This window comes from Gadus morhua, chromosome 11 (assembly GCF_902167405.1).
Source record: "Gadus morhua chromosome 11, gadMor3.0, whole genome shotgun sequence".
Taxonomy (NCBI): domain Eukaryota; kingdom Metazoa; phylum Chordata; class Actinopteri; order Gadiformes; family Gadidae; genus Gadus; species Gadus morhua.
Window position 1 is genome coordinate 8,180,453 of NC_044058.1, and position 17,477 is coordinate 8,197,929.

The window sequence follows — 17,477 nt, forward strand, 5'->3', positions numbered from 1 at the left end:
CAAAGAAGGGGGTCACGCAGCATCGTAACCCTGAGATGGCCAAGGTTGGGTGTGGGGGTCCCATTCAGGCCCTGGAACAAGGTTGTCAAGTCTCAGGGAAGTAGTCTCTCCAAAACGGCTTTATACAGCACATTCTGATTCATCTAGGTCTCGCAGGCCACACTTCTTGCTTTTTTGGGCGTGTAAAGACAGCTGGTCTTTGTTTTGTTACTTCTGTAGAGCTAGAGCCACCAAATGTATAATCTTCAAAGGAGACCCCAGGTCTGGTGGGGTCCCCTTTAATGCAGGAAAATTAATCTCCTCATATATTCTTTTCATGAGGTACCCCAAAACACATGTATCGTACTTTTAAATCAAACATTTCATGAATGGAAGATATAAGATAATTGATGTGTTATTGATTCAACTTTTTTATTAATTAATTATTATTAATTGACTGATACATTAATGTTTTCATTCAGAATGGGATTGTATATGGTGGCGTTGGCGCCCCTCTGGTCCAAAGAGATGTGATATCATGTTCCTGTACGTCCGCGTGATATGGCATCCTCCTTCTCCATCATAAAGACAAGACTTCAGTGTGGAAAAATCTATGGAGAGAATTTGTATAGTTATGTTTTAATATTCAGAGCCAAGAACACAGGATATCTAATGTATTGAATGTTAATATCCCGCATGTTTTCATGTGTCCCTCCTTTGGTCGTTGCACTCACCAGCCGTGTCAACACGTCAGTAGAGATTCTCCCACGTTGAGAGATAAGATCAGCAATAGTGTGAATGACCAATAGGGGGCAGAACCGGACGCTAAAAAATAGAATATATACTGTATTGTCATTTCAATTTAGAAAAAAAGAAGAAGAGAATTACAACAAAGCAACCATAATAGTCCATTTTCACATTGGTGTCATTGGAGAAAAAACACAGCAGTCACTCGTAACAATACTTATTGTCTGCTCCTCTGATATACCAGGACACAATAGTAGACGGGTCTTCACGTAAGGCCTGATTATGGTTCCACGTCGACGCAACACTTGGAGATTACTGACCCACTTGCGGACCCTCGTTGCGTCCTAATGAGTAACACCTGACGTCTGTCCTACGATCACGCCTCTGTGTAAAGGAGTGGAAGCAAACTCCCAGTAGACATCGACGATCTAACCGATACCGTTGACTTGAATCAAACCTCACCTCTCAAGTTTATGACCGTTGAATTCTGCAGCTTGGTCACCCGGTTGTTGACCGTGCAGGTGTAGTTCCCCGCGTGGCTCTCCTCCATCCTCTCCACGACGTAGGTGGAGGTGGTGACTCGTGTGTCGTTGCCGTCCAGCGCCCAGCGGTAGGTGGGGGGAGGGACCGAGTCGGCGCTGCACCTCAGCAGCACCCTGATGCCCAGCGCGGCTTCTCTGGGTCCCACGATGGACATGTTCTGTGGCCCGTCTGCGGTGGAGAGGGGAGCGGGGCCTTTGTTACAGTGGTTTGGTTGGGTTCAATTTATTTACATGAGAACAAACCACACATCAAATCGTGAATCATCCCTGTTCAATACGTATGCTACATCCTCAACACATCGTATATATCTTATGAAATACAATGTTAATTTGGGCTTACCGCTACACTGATGTACCCTAATCATCATGAATTCACCCCTACATGGATGAGGCACATCATCATAAATACATATAAGAATTGTAGGTAATTGACAGCTGCACGTCAGCATGGCCACCTTAACAACACACCCACAAGATTACCAAATGCATACCTTATCAGCCATCATCACTACATCAGGCAGACCTTAATAATTAACAACATCATGATGATGTCACCACTTCATCATGCATTCCTTACTAACTACATCGTCATGACATGACATCACCTCTACCTTAACCCCTGTTTTGAAGGGTACTATTTTGCAATGCGTATGGATACCTATGTGACGTCAGCAATAAAGTTGACTCAAGACTTGGCCGCCGCCTGGTAATATTTCCACATAACACTACAGCAATCCTCATCACCTCTACATCATGTGTGCACAACTAACAACCACATCATCATGACGTCAGCACCACATGTTTCCCGTGTACGTGTCATTGTTGGGTGAACTTCTTCTTTGATCAAACAACCTCACCCATAATCGCTTATTCAGCAGAGAGAAGGCCCTGTACTCACAGTTGACCGTGAGATTGTACGCCGCGGTCATGGCGCTGACCGCGTTGCTGACTCGACACTGGTAGTTGCCATGGTTATCGCTGAGCACAGGATTCATGTAGAGCATTTTGGCGTCGTCAGAGAAGGTGACGCGGTCCGGGGAGGGGAGGAGGGGCCGGCCGTTCTGCATCCACTCCCGGGTGCTCACGTTGCCGGCAGCGGCGTCGCACGTCAGCGTGGCCGCGCTCTGCCCTGCGATGAGGGTGGCGGAGGAGGCGGGGTTGGAGATGGACGCCCCTGTGATGGGCGCTGTAACCAGCAGAGAGGAGACAGCGTTGTTACGGCTCTGTATAGCGATGACATTGGTGGCTCATAGGCTCAATGTTTACATGCTTTTATGTTGATTTGCTAAGCCAGACAGTTTTGTACACAAAAGCTGTTTCAGTCAAGTTGAAACTGTTGCATGTGTGTCAAATATTGAATGAATACTTCCCTTTTCTGCATCACTGCATTTCCTTAAACTCTTCTTATTATCGATGCAAATTCCTATTTTTAAACAAATACCCCATCCTCTTGACTAAAGCAAACATCTATTAAATGTTCCCGTTTGTCATTTGGTTTAGGTAGCCATTATGATTGACTTCCCTCCAGGATTGCAGAGTGGAGTTTTTTTTCTCCAGCGAGAGAAAGTGTAGGAGTGTAGTTCCTTTACCCAGAGGCGCCGTCCACGGGAAATCACAGGTGTTGCTCACAACACTATTTATGGCTTTGTTCCTTTGATGTACAAGGGCACAAAGTGCATGGTCAATGTGTGTTATCTTCATTAGTTAAGTGCACTATTATTCACACATAAAAATAGCAGACCCATAATTGGTGTAATGGGCACCTCCTGTGTTTGTCCTACAGTAATGCCTCTGGGACAACGGCCTATTCACTGGCGGTGTAGCGCTCACTGCTGCGTAACGCCACCCACATGTCAAGGTGTTCGCTTCCAGGATAAACGCACACGTGTCAAGGCCCGCCCCACCGCCTCACCGTACACGTTGAGCTGCATGGTGCCTGTCTTCTGCTGCTCCCCGTCCGGAGTGATGCTGACCAGGTAATCCCCGCTGTCCCCCAGCACCAGGTCCCGCAGCTGCAGGGAACCGGTGGTCCGGTCCAGGGTCACCCTTGCGGCGTAGGCCTCATCGACAACGTCTCTGCCGGTGACGGCGTAGGTGATGAAGTTGCGCCCTCTGAAGCTCCAGCCCAGGGAGATGAAGGGCCGGGTGGAGGGCTCCAGCGTGGTGCTGAACAGGACCGCCCCGCCAGCGGCGCCGCTGAGCGGGCCCGCGGGTAGGATACTCCCCCCCACACACATCCCTGGAAGACACGAGTCCCGAGGGAGAGCCTGCTGAAGCTTGCCTGCCAGCGGTGCTATGGGGGCCTGGATGAGGGCTCCCCATCTCACCGCATGGAGTCAGGAATGCTCAGGCTCCACATTCATAAAATCTCACATAAAGATTACAGCTGAAGATAGTTTGGTTAGATTAAAGGTTATTCCCAATGTGTCATTATAGTAAGGTAAGGTAAATATAAGCACCTGATAAAACGAGGGACAATGTGGCAATGATGTGGTATTCCATGGTGAAGACTAAAGGTCCAACAACGGTTTCCTTGCAGGTTTGTTTTTAAAGTCAAACATTTCTCATATGTCTCTGGCTCTTTATATGGCCGAGCAAGAGAGGGATCAAACCTCCCCCTTGATGAGTAACAAGGAGGCCGCAAAATGATGACCAGACCACTGTGTACATACCACCAGTACGCCCATGGCTATTGGAGCAGTCAAGCATACAGAAGGTTGGTTCCCCAAAGCTGGACTAGATTGGTTCTGGAGGAAGTGTGGCGCCATTAAGTCAATGGCAGCCATTCATGTTTTGAACACATACTGATCGATTTTCTATGTGGAGGAGTCTAATGCCTTAACTAACATTGTTAGACATTCACATCCGACAGAACCGGTCCAACAAGTAAAATGCTAATGTAGTCAAACAGCCCCCTGACAACAAGGCTACCTCAGTTGTTTAATGTTATCGTTGGTAACAATTTTCAATAAGGTAACTTTTGTTTTCTTTTAATTCATATTAGCTAATGCAATAATAAGGATTAAATAAAGATTAACTAACAATTTACTTACAGTTAACTACTTATCTAGTAATCATTAATTGACATAAGTTAATGCAGTAATAATAATTATTATATACCATTAGGGGTTAGGGCTAGGTTTATACACTTTAAATTAATGAACATGAACACCAATACCTTAGTTAACATGAACACCATTAGTAAATGATTAGTTAACTGCCATTAGTTAACTGAATTAACTGTTAGTCAGTTGTTCGTTTATGCTTATTAATGCATTAACTAATGTTAATGAATGCACCCTTATTGTTAAGTGTTACTGTATTGTCTGTTTGCCATGTTGGAGCTCAATGATCTCCTTTTCAATGGGAGACTTGGCCATGCGCAACAGCATTCAATTTTATATAAAGTGTTCTATAAAGTGTAAAATGTTTCATGATTTACCATAATTCGTAAAGAAATACATTTTAAAGTAATGAATTCCTCTTGAAAAGTAATGCACAACAAGCCAGCAGAGTAAGTTATTTCAGTTTATTTAATTAGACTAGATGAATGTCTTTTAAATGAATGACCAGGAGTTTGTCTCCTAATCACATTGAAGGTATGATGTGATTCATCGGCCAAAACTACTGAAACCAAAGCCCACAACCTTTATTCACACAGAGGCTAAAGTGCTAGTAAAGATGCCAGTTAACTGAAGTATAAAGATCTTGTTTGAATTGAGCCGTATCATGCGTGGGCCAGTTCTTTCCAAAGGATATTGTGTGTTCAATTTATGATGCTTTTAAGTGACTAGGTATGGACCCTTTTTAAAGTGCTTTGCTTAAACAGAAGCAGCCGACCGTGGCATTCCAGATGAGGGTGGATCAAAGAGCTTGAATGTCAGCCCGGAAGCACTCCACACATCCAGCAGACTCCGCGCCTTCAGGCCCAGGTCATGCGCCGCCGCGGCCTCCGAGGGCAGGACGCTGGAACCAGGCCTGCCCATCCTCACGTGTGCACTTCACACATGCTTCTGGAACAACAGACGTTGTGTGGACCTATCTCATAGTGATAGCTATAGTGAAGTGTTTTTTTTCATGTAAAACAATAAAGACATCCAATAAAGACATCCATACCAGTGTCACTCAGGACGTTTACATTTGCACTTACTCTGCCTTGGTGAGGGGTGTTTTGAGTCCCCGGGCAAGGCATTAACACTGCTTGTTTTGGGTTAGATTCCCTGGGTATAGCATTAAAATACCAGGGTAAGGGTTCAATGCCCTGGCCATAGATTTAACACTAGGGTTATTGGTTCAATACCCTGGGCCTAGCTTTAACACTACTAGGGTTAGGGGTTCAACACCCTGGGCATAGCCTTACCATTTGGCCAAGCTGAATTATATGATTCCCTGGACAAGGCATTAACACTGGCGTCTGGTTCCCACTGGGGCCCACCTATGATACGAATGTTTGCGTCAAAGTATTGTGTGAGAGGCTCTGCATAAACGTGTCCACCAATCGGCAAACACAACAGTGTAGAATAAAGGGTCCTGATTGGCTGGAGTCCCTTGTTCCTGTTGAACTCCTGGCATACACAAGCAGTTTCACCCGTCAGTGGGTCAATAAGGAGGATGGATCTGTTACATTTTTATTTGAGATGAGTTAAACTCACAGATAACAATGGACTACTGTAAACAGACAGTTTAACTGTTATCTGTTGCCCCAACCCTGAGTAACATTTGCACAAATACGGATCAGTAAGGCACTGGCTGTTGACTAGGAAGGAATGTTTTTGGGTGATGTCTGGCGGTGTGGCGGCATTGCGTGTAGACTATGACATTTACTGGAACCGTATCATATTGAAGATTGCAATCAACTGAATACCCCTCCCCCTCAAACACATCTCCCTTTCCATCGACTTAGGAGAAGCTACGTTGGCCTGTAATGTTCCAAAATTATGAAAAGAGTAGCAAAGCTCCAAGTGTTGATGTCCCTTGATATATTTTTTATTTACCTAACCTAAGTTCCTTTAGGTCGGGTTGGAGTTCCGACGTGGGTACCAGAGAGACTGTTGATCTGATCTTAAATAAGTTTGTAAGTTAGTGTAGTAAGTTAGTGTAAGCTAGCCTGTATAAGATTACAAGTAAGAAGGCAGGGTGATTATCATTAAAAAAAAAAGTCTTCTCTAGAGCCGTTTGTCCATTATGGGCTACTATAGAAACATGGCGTTGCATCATTGTGGGCTCTGTGGAAGAGGACCCCCCGTATGAAGATAAATAGGGCTCATTGTAAGGTAACGAAAACTATTCAAATTTCATGGAATTATACCCTAACAAAACATACTTATAAATATTATATTCCATCTCTGCCAAATCCATTCTGGTAGAGGTCACTAAATCCTAAACATTTAACCTTAAAACATGATTTAAGGACGGAACAAAATTGACATGCAGGGAATATTTGAGACCAATAGGGGGCAACAGAGGCCAGGGTTTGTACCTTCAGACAATATTATGTTAATTTGGCTTCAGTACGTTATCTAACAATTTAACGAGGCTATGAATAAGTTATTAGCTGTAATTTCCAGATGACCAGCTATTCAGTATATGGCACCATGAACCAGCATAAACCTTTAACTTTTTAACCTTTAATTTTCTTTATTATTATTGCTGCTATGTGAAAGTGTCCCAACAGCAATAACAATAACTCAGAACACCAATAAAATATACAAAAGCCAACACAAGCACCAAGATTGATAAAGGATAGGGACAATATCAAAGTACATTCTGTTTTTGAAGGAAATATACTTTTTTTCATTTTCTAAATTATTACATACTATTCATACAACAATTATCCATTAAAGTTTTGAAATCCTGCAGAAAAGAAAGAACATAAATACTTTTTAATTCTTCTTATTATTAATCTGATATGTGTGAAATGTATTTGCATAATAATATTATTTAGTATTATGCTACACGTGAACCACCTAAAATAGCACAATTTGACTGGTTCGCTGTCTCGGGATATTGGGCAAAATCCCATGAATTGAGATCTCAAACTCGGGATATTGCGTGACGGTCGTCTCGTTAGGCTAACAAAAACAAATAAACCGCTAATAAAAACAAATTAATCCCGGCAAAAAGTGTTAACTTGTTTATTTTTGGAGTGTTCCCGTGTAGTACATACTAAAACAATTATTCACCTCAGGCTCCGTGAATATCCCCCACTATTCACTTTGCCTTCGGCGAATAATTCTTAAATATGATATTGCATAAGTTTCATATGATTATTTATTCTTTTGCTTTACTTTTGTTACGTTACTTTATATTTTTAAATGAAAAATGTAGGATATATTTACCATGTTTGTTGTTACTCCACTTTTTAGTTACTTTATAATTCTGTGATTTCATAACTAGATCTATGGGACAAAGAAAGAGAAATATTATTCAATTATTTGCACAAATACAAACACACACAAACACACGCACACACACACACACACACACACACACACACACACACACACACACACACACACACAAACATTCACGCATGCTCATCCTTAAATCCACCAAGGAAGAACATAATGAAACAGCCAGATTCATAATAATCATCTTCATCACCATCATCATGGTCATTCTGCATGTCTTATCTAGGCTTACTGCTTTTTATTGACCTACTTTTTATAGACCCTCCTCGCTATCACACCCACGACGACTCCAACCCCAGCTGCTACAGCCACTAAACACGCGGCCATTACAGCGGCAGTCGTTGCTATGGCAGCCGAACAGCGATTCTCTGCGAGAGAAGTAAAAAAATCCCATCATTTGTTAACCAAAACAAGCATCAACACATCATGAGATGAGTCGTCCATAGTCACTGAGGAATCTGTTAAACTGGTCCCAAAACCGGGATGTGCACACCCATTAGCCTCAAAATGAATTAGCCTTTAGGTTTACCTTTCAGGGAGACCACATGGTCAGCAGCTTGGCTGAGGTCGGTAAGAGTATTGACAGCAGTGCAGGTGTACTTCCCATAGTCAGAGCTGTTGACTGATGCTATAACGTAGACCGGCCCCTGGACGGTGGTGTGGACACCATTAAGGCTCCAGGTGTAGGAAGGAGGAGGCACAGACATAGCCGAACAGTAGAGCACCGTCACCTCCCCAAACTCCACTAGACTTGGACCTATGATGGCAAGTCGCTCAGGCCCATCTAAACAACAAGTTAACAATTCAACACTTCTTACAACTGCCTATTGCAAATTCCATTTGGCTTAAAGATAGTAGTTAAAGATAAGAATTATGCTGAGCAAAACTATTTTTTCTGGACTTAAATCTAAGGCTATGAGTAAATCACTGATGAAAATGGTTACAAGATAAGGAACATGGAAGACAACAGCAAAGAAGAAAAAAAAAGAAAAAGAAGCTTAAATGCTTTAAAGCTAAGTAAGGTTGTCCTGACTCTCAGTTGGTAGAGCAAGGCATGAATGTATAAGGGAATTGATCCTCACTGGCTCCCCCCACCCGTCATTGGAATGAATGCACTCTCAGTAAGGTATGGTGGCAGTGGATGAGAGCATCCACCACATAGCATGTAGGCCTATTAAAACATTAGTGAACAAAGCCCCTTAACCCCTTTACACAGGATGGACACGGGAACTCACAACCAATGGTCAGAGTCAGCGGCCGGCCCACATCATTGCTGACCGGGTTGGAGACATTACAGGTGTACGGCCCCCGGTCGTAGCGTGTCACGTTGAGTATGGTGAGGCTGGTGCCTCCGTCGCCGACCTGCACCCTGTCACTTGATACAGTGATCTCAGAGCTGCCATTCATCCACAGGTAGGACAGGGAGGTGCCGGTGGAGACGTGGCAGGAGATCCTCACAGAGCTGTTGAACTCCAGCAGCTCTGTGGTGTTGGGAGTGACTGATACACTGGAGACTCGCTCTGTGGGGAAAACACAGCTAAGATAAGATAAGATAAGTTAGACTTTGTTCATCGCAGATGAAAAACATAGGTGTCATAACAGCATAAATTACGGAACATTCAAATAATAATATTAGAAACATAACATAATAAAAATAGAATCAGTTCATAACAGCAAATTAAATAATAAAACCAAATCACACACCAAATCCTTCCAAACAGAACATGTAAAATGGGTAAAAGTGAGCTAAAAGGTAAAAGTAAGCAATGTAGCAGGTCCTCCCAGGGTAACTTACCGTACACATTGAGACCAGTGCTTCCATTGAGCTGCTGGTCTGTGTGTGTGGTGATGTCCACGGTGTAGGCACCGCTGTCCCCCACGGTCAAATCCCACAGGTCCAGCCATCCACTGGTGGTGTTCAGACTGATCCTCTTCCTATACGCAGGGGATACCAGACTGCCTGCGGGAGTGTACAACACGATGTTGTTCAGGTTGAACAGCCAAACGATGGACCTGAACGGAGGGCCAGTCGTGTTTTGGTCCGTCAAACTGAGGTTGGTCTCAAAAGTCGTCCTTCCTCCAGTTACTCCAGTTAGGGAGCCCGCTCCTAGGGCTGCCTGCCCAGGACAGAGGGCCAATGCTGGGGGACAGCATGGAGAATAGGAATAGTTGAAAATGCATTAAAAAATGTCATTTTTTATAAGACTATTATTACATTATTTTATAAAGATTCCTTTAGTTCTTTTTTTTCTTTGTTCTTCTCTCTCTCTCTCTCTCTCTCTCTCTCTCTCTCTCTCTCTCTCTCTCTCTCTCTCTCTCTCTCTCTCTCTCTCTCTCTCTCTCTCTCTCTCTCTCTCTTCCTCTTTCCCGTTCTTTTTCTTTCTTTCTTATGTATTTCTATCGAACTATTTTTTACATAGGTGTTTGCATAACTTGGCCTTCGGTCAAGCCATTCAATCCCATCCACTTGATTTTGGTTAATAAACTGTAAAGTCCTGATTGGCCCGTGTGATAACTCTGATAGCTCTGTTTTACATGACGACAATAATGATATTAACGATATGATAATGGTAATGAAAATAATCTCACCTGCCAACATGAACACATTGATACATAGAAGCTGAGGTCTCTTCATGTTGATTGAGCATATACATATACATACATTTGTCAGGGCGGAAATGCACCTACATTCATTGCTGTTACCGTGATTGCTGTTAGCGATAGCGAACAGACAAAGTCCAGAGGTATAATAAAATCGTATAGATTCACCACTGATGAAATGTAGTGACTCCAGCTATAAAAAACTTTTGTCACGTTACATTACATTCCCCATTATGACTTCGTACCTCTTCATTTTACAGTAAATGATGCATTACATTTCTGGAACAATCAAATGTATGTATTTTATTCAATTATATTTTTGATTATGTTTTTGATCTCTGTCCTTTTACAATCCAAACAAAAACCACACGTGGACGTTGATGAGCTGGATTTTAATTAAGCCATTTATACAAATTCAAATAATAAACTAAATTACATTAAACTACATCAAACAGAGCCATAAATTAACCAAGGATAGAGGCCTAGACCTGAGAGATGAGAAGGGAAAAAATAATAAGCAAACAGAAAAAGAAAAAACAGAAGTTCCCCAAAAAATGACACTTCAAATATATCAGCCAATTAAGTCCACCTAAACTTGTGCCACATCAGTACCATGATGCAGCTGCCGAATTGGGGATCAAACCCAGAATCTTTCAAACCACTATAGGCAGAAGCCATATTGTAAAACTTGACATTCCTTTCATGAATGTCTCTGCAAATGAAATTTGAAATGTGTGTAATCAATGCTACTGTTGTTTTGATTTGAATATGAATGACTAGGTTGTATATTTATGAGAGATGCATAATCATTCACTGTGATGAAGTTATTTTCCCCTAGCTCTGCAGGTTGCATGATGAAGTTCAAGGCAAGTTAAATCTCTTAAATCTCTTTGATACAGTAGTAAATTATATGATGGTACAATTATTTAGCGTGGAGACCATCCTGATCACGGGACCTTATGTGACTGCTACAGGGATGCGAGAGTATGCATTCGCAGAGTTTCTTGGCGGAAAATGCATTTTGTCTGGCTTATACTCCTGCCCACATTGAGGACAGAAGTACAGACTGATCCATTTCGTGCAACATAATCTGTGTGGTATGGTTAATAAGTGTAGCCTTGATTGTCTCAAGGCTACACTTATTAGGCTGATAAGGAGCAACTGTCATAGAGCTCGTAAGTCCACCCCTTTCGGTAGACCCCATGGGTCCTATGAGATTGTAAAATAAGAATGGGTTTCAATGGAGGGAAAGTATTTTTTTTTCTGCTCCCAGTCTTTATATGCCCTGGATTACACATATGTTGTTTGTGGATTTGAATGATAATTTTTCATGCAGAGGAAACAAAATAAATTCATGAAGAAGTTTGATAATGTTATGTTTTGTAAGAGGCTGCTTTGTGAACAACAGCCCCTCGCTGCTCTCGACGCGAATGATATACATCACAACCACTCTGATACAGACATGGTGATCTCTCTGCTCCATTTGACCGCTTTTTACCAAGGGGAGGATAACAGCATCGAAAGAGGTGTAAACCATTATAAGTCGGGGCATGTGTAGATTTTCAGTTATGCCGATGGAAAGATTGTCGGTCTTGTCCACGCCAGTCGCAGGGAGCGTGACATCACATACGAGACATGTAGGCTTTCTCATTTTGTTTTCTCTACAGCCTTTAACTGAACAATTGCACAACATACGGTCAAACTCTTGACATGTTATCATTTAAATCCACAAACAACATATTTGTAATCCAGGGTATATAAAGAAAATAATTACTTTCTCTCCATTGAAACCCATTCATATTTTACGATCTCATAGGTCCAATGGGGGTCTATCGGAAGGGGCGGACTTACGAGCTCTATTGTCATTCTTACATTTGTTTTGTTATGTTTGAGTTCTGATTACACTTTGGCTGGACATCAATCTATTGTTGGAAAAGTCCAACCAGAGTCAAGACCATTATCAGGGACATTGGCCCACTAGCAGGAACACCAGAACCTGAAATGGTTGAGAGAGAGAGAGACAGAATTAGCATTTTACTCTGTATGCTTTGGCAAATATGTTTTCCATGCTTATAAAGCTCTTTGAATCCTCATATATATGCAGAGAGAGAGAGAGAGAGAGAGAGAGAGAGAGAGAGAGAGAGAGAGAGAGAGAGAGAGAGAGAGAGAGAGAGAGAGAGAGAGAGAGAGAGAGAGAGAGAGAGAGAGAGAGAGAGAGAGTCAAACACATCACAAACCCTGTAAAGCTAACTACAGCTAATTTAAGTCTCGATTGTACCTGTTTACTCTATTATACCGTAGTGCTTATTATAATAACTTACTATTGGCACGACTGCACACTAAATTGACATGCAACCTGCATAACAACTTTTGTACATTTTTACCTTTTATATATCTGTCCCTGATATTGTGCATCTACATTGTACTGCTAATAGAGAGAAGGGTACTCATTCTGTGGTCAACTTCCAAAAAGTAATGTGATCACTCCCTTAGCTCATGTTTTGAGGAGAATCCATAGTTCACTTTTTACTCTTTTGCAGTTCTTTGTTATTTTTTCCTTTGGTAACAAACCGTTGAGCGTGTGGACCGTGGACACTACCAGCCCTGTGAGGTCATTGCGGGCGGTGCAGGTGTAGTTCCCCAGGTGGTCCTCGTCCAGCTCGGCTATAACATGCTGAGGACCGGGGACCAGGGGGCGGCGTTGGAACTCCCAGGTGAAGGCAGCCGGGGGCAGGGAGTCAGAAGCACAGCTCAGGGTGAGTCGCTCTTCCTCTACGGCCGGATTGGGATGCTGTTGCACGGTGGGAGTGTCTGGGCCGTCTGGGGAGCGGCGACCAGGGTGCACAAGAACCGACGATCCAGACAAGAAAGGATGGTTATGATCCAAAACAAATCTGAACCGAGAGCTGCTGACCTTGGCATACAGTTTCGATATAATGACGAAAACAATCACAATTTAAGTTACAGTACTTACAATAAACTGTGAGTTGGCATGTGCCGACTTCGTGGTCGGACAAATTGCTGACATTGCAGCGGTATTCTGCAGTGTCCGTTCTGTTCACACCTTTGAGCATCAATATTCTATTGTTTTCTAGAAATGCAATTCTATCACTCGGCAACAGTGGTTGGTCATCTCTTGTCCACTGTTTGGCATTGCTGGTGTCTCCATCATCACACAAGAACGTGACCTCACTCATCCCCTCTGTGGATGGGGGACAGGTGACGGTCGGGGTTGGGATTTTGGCTGCAAATGAGAAAAATATCAAATGTATTGACCTAGCCTGACATCATCGTAACAATTATAATAAGCAACTAAGGCCAATCCAATCCAAATTGAGTAAGCTATTGAAAAGAACAGCGACCATAAGCTACATATTTAAGGTGAAATTTTATACCACCAGGTGTGGGGGTGATTAGCTGTTACAAGCCGTTTTTAAAATCTGCCTCTTCTGCCTCTTCTGCCTCCCCTTCCCCCGTTGCAGCACAGTATGCCGTGAGTGCTGTGATGCGCCTGTTGGCTGCGTCCGCCTCCCGGTGTCTGAGTTGTGACACCTCCCCTCCCCAACTCCCTTACCCCCTCCCATATGCGTTTGTGATGTTTTTGATGTGATGCTTATGCGTTGAGGTGTTTTTTTTGCTAATCCCTACACTGTGCCCCCTTAAAGGAGCATAGTTTGGGGTATTGACAATTTTTTTTTTCCCCTCGTCACCCTCTTGTCTTAGCTTTGAAACTTTCTTATATAATGCGGGCCGCATGGTTCTTCGTGAACAAGCGCCTGACAGTCTCTCCGTCCTGTCTCCCCACACTGTCTTCTATGTTTCTTGGACGGAATGTTACTGGGAATTTCGTTGCTCTGTTGCTTTGTAACATGTGTAATGACAACAATAAACTATACTATACTATACACACCCACTTGCGATGACAGAAGAGGCAAATATTCCAAACGCTTGTAGCGGCTAATCACGCTCACAGCTGGTGGTATAATATGTGAACTTTAACTCCCCACATTACAATCTAGCTCAAAATAAAAATTAAAGGTGATATTGGTTAAAATAAAAATGAAAAGTTAAGGTGGGGGTATTATTGAAAATATTAAAGAGTTTTGAGGCTAATCCAATCCAAATTGATTGAGCAATTGAAATAACAAGCAACCATGAGCCACATATTCATACCACTTAATACAATCTAGCTCAGAATAAAAAAATAATCACAAAAACAATAGGGATCCAACCTGTTGGCTTGGACCCCTAATTATGAAACCTATTGAAAAAACTAACAACCATAAACAACATATTCCCACCACACATTAGAATCAAAATAAAAAGGAAAGGAAAGGAAAAAAGGTTTAAAAGTTATCGAAATTTGAATAAAGGGTTGGATCAAGAGTGTGTTATGTTTATCTGTGTCTTTACTAATAACATATAGATGATCATGCTCATCAAGAAAATAGTTGTAAATATTTGTCGTTGAATAAGATTGCAGCGTCACCTAATGCTGCATGCACTTTTTAGACGATCCCTTAACATCTGCAGGAAAAGCGCAGTTCGACAGCCGTTTAGTTGTTATATCATAGGAATAGTTAGTGATACATACTCAGCAACAAAGTGTGTGAAATATACCCAACTATCCAATCTTAAGCCTACAACAAAGGCTTAAGACTGAAAGTAGGACTGAAGAAATCAGTCCTACTTTCAAGACGCGATTTGTTTTTGCAAAGGGGAAAAAGGCGTTGGTCGAATTTGAGACCTCTCGGTGATCTACTCACACTGCACCTCCAGCACGGCGGCTCCTGATATTAAATGTCCTGAGGCCGGTATGATGGTTACAGTGTACTCCCCGGAGTCCTCATTGGTCAGGTTTCTGAGCTCCAGAGAGCCAGTTTCTCTGAACAAGGTTGTCCTGTCCGCATACTTTGGCTCGACTATGGTGTTGGAAATGGTCGAGGTGATTATGAAAGATCCGTTCACGGCCCAGGAAACAGAGAAGAAGGGGTCGCTCGTTGGTTTGATCGTTGTCGTGAACGTCGTGTTCTTCCCATGGGTACCGTACACACGGACATCGATGATGTTCCCAAAGCATAGATCTAAGACCAGAAATATTCATGCAATTATATAGTAGGCTATATTATACAGTTAAAGATATGATTACAGTCAGAATATAAGTCTATAGTTGTATGTATGCATTACCTACCTGTTGTAAGAAGCAAAAGTGAAATTCTGATGAAATTAGGATTCATGGTTAGGCAGACTTGTTTCCCCTTAGTAAAGCAAATTACCTTTTGATTTTTACACCTTCCTTGCAGCTGATTGTACCCCCCAATAAATCAGGTCTGCCCTACCAGTGACAGATGATACGTAGGCTAAATGGGGTTTATGTTTATATATTTAGTAGGGCTCACACACATTAACGCGTTACATTCAATTAAACTTGCAGTAGGCCTAAGTGACAGCCTGTTGCCTGTTTACAATTACCAAATCTGTGGTGTTCCGTAAGTTTCATATTCAACCCACATGAGTCAATAAAACTCCCTCAAGATCACTTGGTGTAGTTTTTGCTTATTAAGTACATTTGGTATGTGTCATTCCATTTGATAACTTAATTTAAATTAAATTGGAGTGGATTTTAAATAGAATCTTAAAGGTGTGATAAATCGCGAGTTAACTCACCAATACTATGTGATTAATTGCTATTAAAAGAAGTAATCGTTTGACAGCCTTAGTATTTAGAGATCTAGGCCTATTTAAAGATGAGTTTGGAATACAAGTCGTTGACCTTTCTTCAGTCAAGAATAAATTATTATAATGATAAATGATTGGCTTCTTGATAGGGGTGGTTTAGTCTCGCAAAGCCAGACCAACATACAGTAAGTAGAATGGGGTGGTTAAGGGGTGGTAAGGTAGACGTACGTTCCAGGGACATTAGACGCGCAACAAAATCTCTCCAAACCATAACGTCAATGTGGCCTAACGGCCACTAGGTGTCGCAGGAGGACTGTATGAACAGTTCCGTCAGTAACTCCAGTGGGTGGCTTTTACATTTGCAACCCTTCCTGTTCCCCCTGGCTAGAAATGTTTTGTTCAGCTTAATCCTTTGGAGTCATGCAATACTGAGTGTATCTCTGCCTTAACACACTAGAGACTAACTGGTAGAAATCAATTATCATAGACTTGTACAAAGTATCTAGGCCTACCAAGATGCTCACAGCTGGGAACATTGGGGATCAAAACCAGAATCTTTTGTACCCACTATAGGAAGAAGTCATATTGTAAAACCTTTCATTCCTTTCATGAATCTCACTGAAAGTGAATATGTAATCAATGCTACTGTTGTTTTGATATGAGTATTAATGATTAGGTTGTATGTTGATGCAAGTTGCATAATCGTTCACTGTGATAAAGAGTTATTTTTCCCTAGCTTGGCAGGTTCCATAAGGAATTTCAAGGCAAGATAACTCATTCTCTTTGATACAGTAAATTCTATGATGGTACAATTATTATACTGATAACTGGAGACTTGTCATCCTCAGTAATACGTTTTTTGTTTTTATTATGGCAGGATGCCAACCAAAGACAGGATTATCAGGGACATTAGCCCACTGACCAGAACCTGGATTAGTTGAGAGAGAGACAGAATTATTTTATCACTTGGCAACAATGGTTGGCCAATCTCTTGTCTACTGTTTTGCATTACTGGTGTTTCAATCATCAAACAAAGAACGTGACAACACTCGTCCCCTCTGTGTTCGGGGGACAGATGACTGTTGGTTGATTGGAGTTGGGCTGCGAAGGAGGAAAAAATTTAAAGACAGCACGTATTGACCGGTAGCAATACATAAAATAAGGAATTGCTGTTGAATAAATGTGCTTAAAGAAATAAAGTCAGGAAGAAAAACAGAGAAAGAAAACAGTGTGTGTGTGTGTGCGTGCGTGCGTGCGTGCGTGCGTGCGTGCGTGTGTGTTCTTACGTATAGTATATATCATTTAAACAAGTATGACAACACAGGCTCTCCTCATGGTGGCTCCTGTCATTAAAGGTCCTGAGGCCGGTATGACAGTGTACATCCCGGAGTCCTCATTATTAAGGTCACTGAGCTCCAGGGAGCCAGTTTCACCTACAAGGTTATCCTGTTTCACGATGTTGTTCCCAGCCATCGATGGGGTCATAGCAGACCCGTTGACGCACCTGCAGACACAGAGG

The 17,477-nt window shown here is 42.3% G+C and overlaps 2 protein-coding genes across 2 annotated transcripts; both read right to left on the reverse strand.

Annotated features, from left to right (window-relative positions):
* Positions 1-386: 386 nt before the first annotated feature.
* On the reverse strand, positions 387-3,838 carry LOC115553372 (carcinoembryonic antigen-related cell adhesion molecule 20-like). The gene is made up of 6 exons (XM_030369518.1): positions 3,728-3,838; positions 3,181-3,507; positions 2,167-2,454; positions 1,189-1,437; positions 714-804; positions 387-590 (listed from the first exon to the last, which is right to left on the reverse strand). The coding sequence occupies exons 1-5, from the start codon at positions 3,768-3,770 to the stop codon at positions 722-724; spliced, it is 990 nt and encodes a 329-aa protein (XP_030225378.1). The 5' UTR covers positions 3,771-3,838; the 3' UTR covers positions 387-590; positions 714-721.
* A 945-nt stretch (positions 3,839-4,783) lies between these two features.
* LOC115553828 (carcinoembryonic antigen-related cell adhesion molecule 5) lies at positions 4,784-15,716 on the reverse strand. Its single transcript, XM_030370361.1, has 12 exons — positions 15,471-15,716; positions 15,046-15,363; positions 13,254-13,523; positions 12,851-13,099; positions 10,892-10,901; positions 10,268-10,389; positions 9,474-9,818; positions 8,914-9,198; positions 8,208-8,462; positions 7,929-8,046; positions 7,607-7,666; positions 4,784-7,121 (listed from the first exon to the last, which is right to left on the reverse strand). The coding sequence occupies exons 1-11, from the start codon at positions 15,514-15,516 to the stop codon at positions 7,639-7,641; spliced, it is 2,046 nt and encodes a 681-aa protein (XP_030226221.1). The 5' UTR covers positions 15,517-15,716; the 3' UTR covers positions 4,784-7,121; positions 7,607-7,638.
* Positions 15,717-17,477: the final 1,761 nt, after the last annotated feature.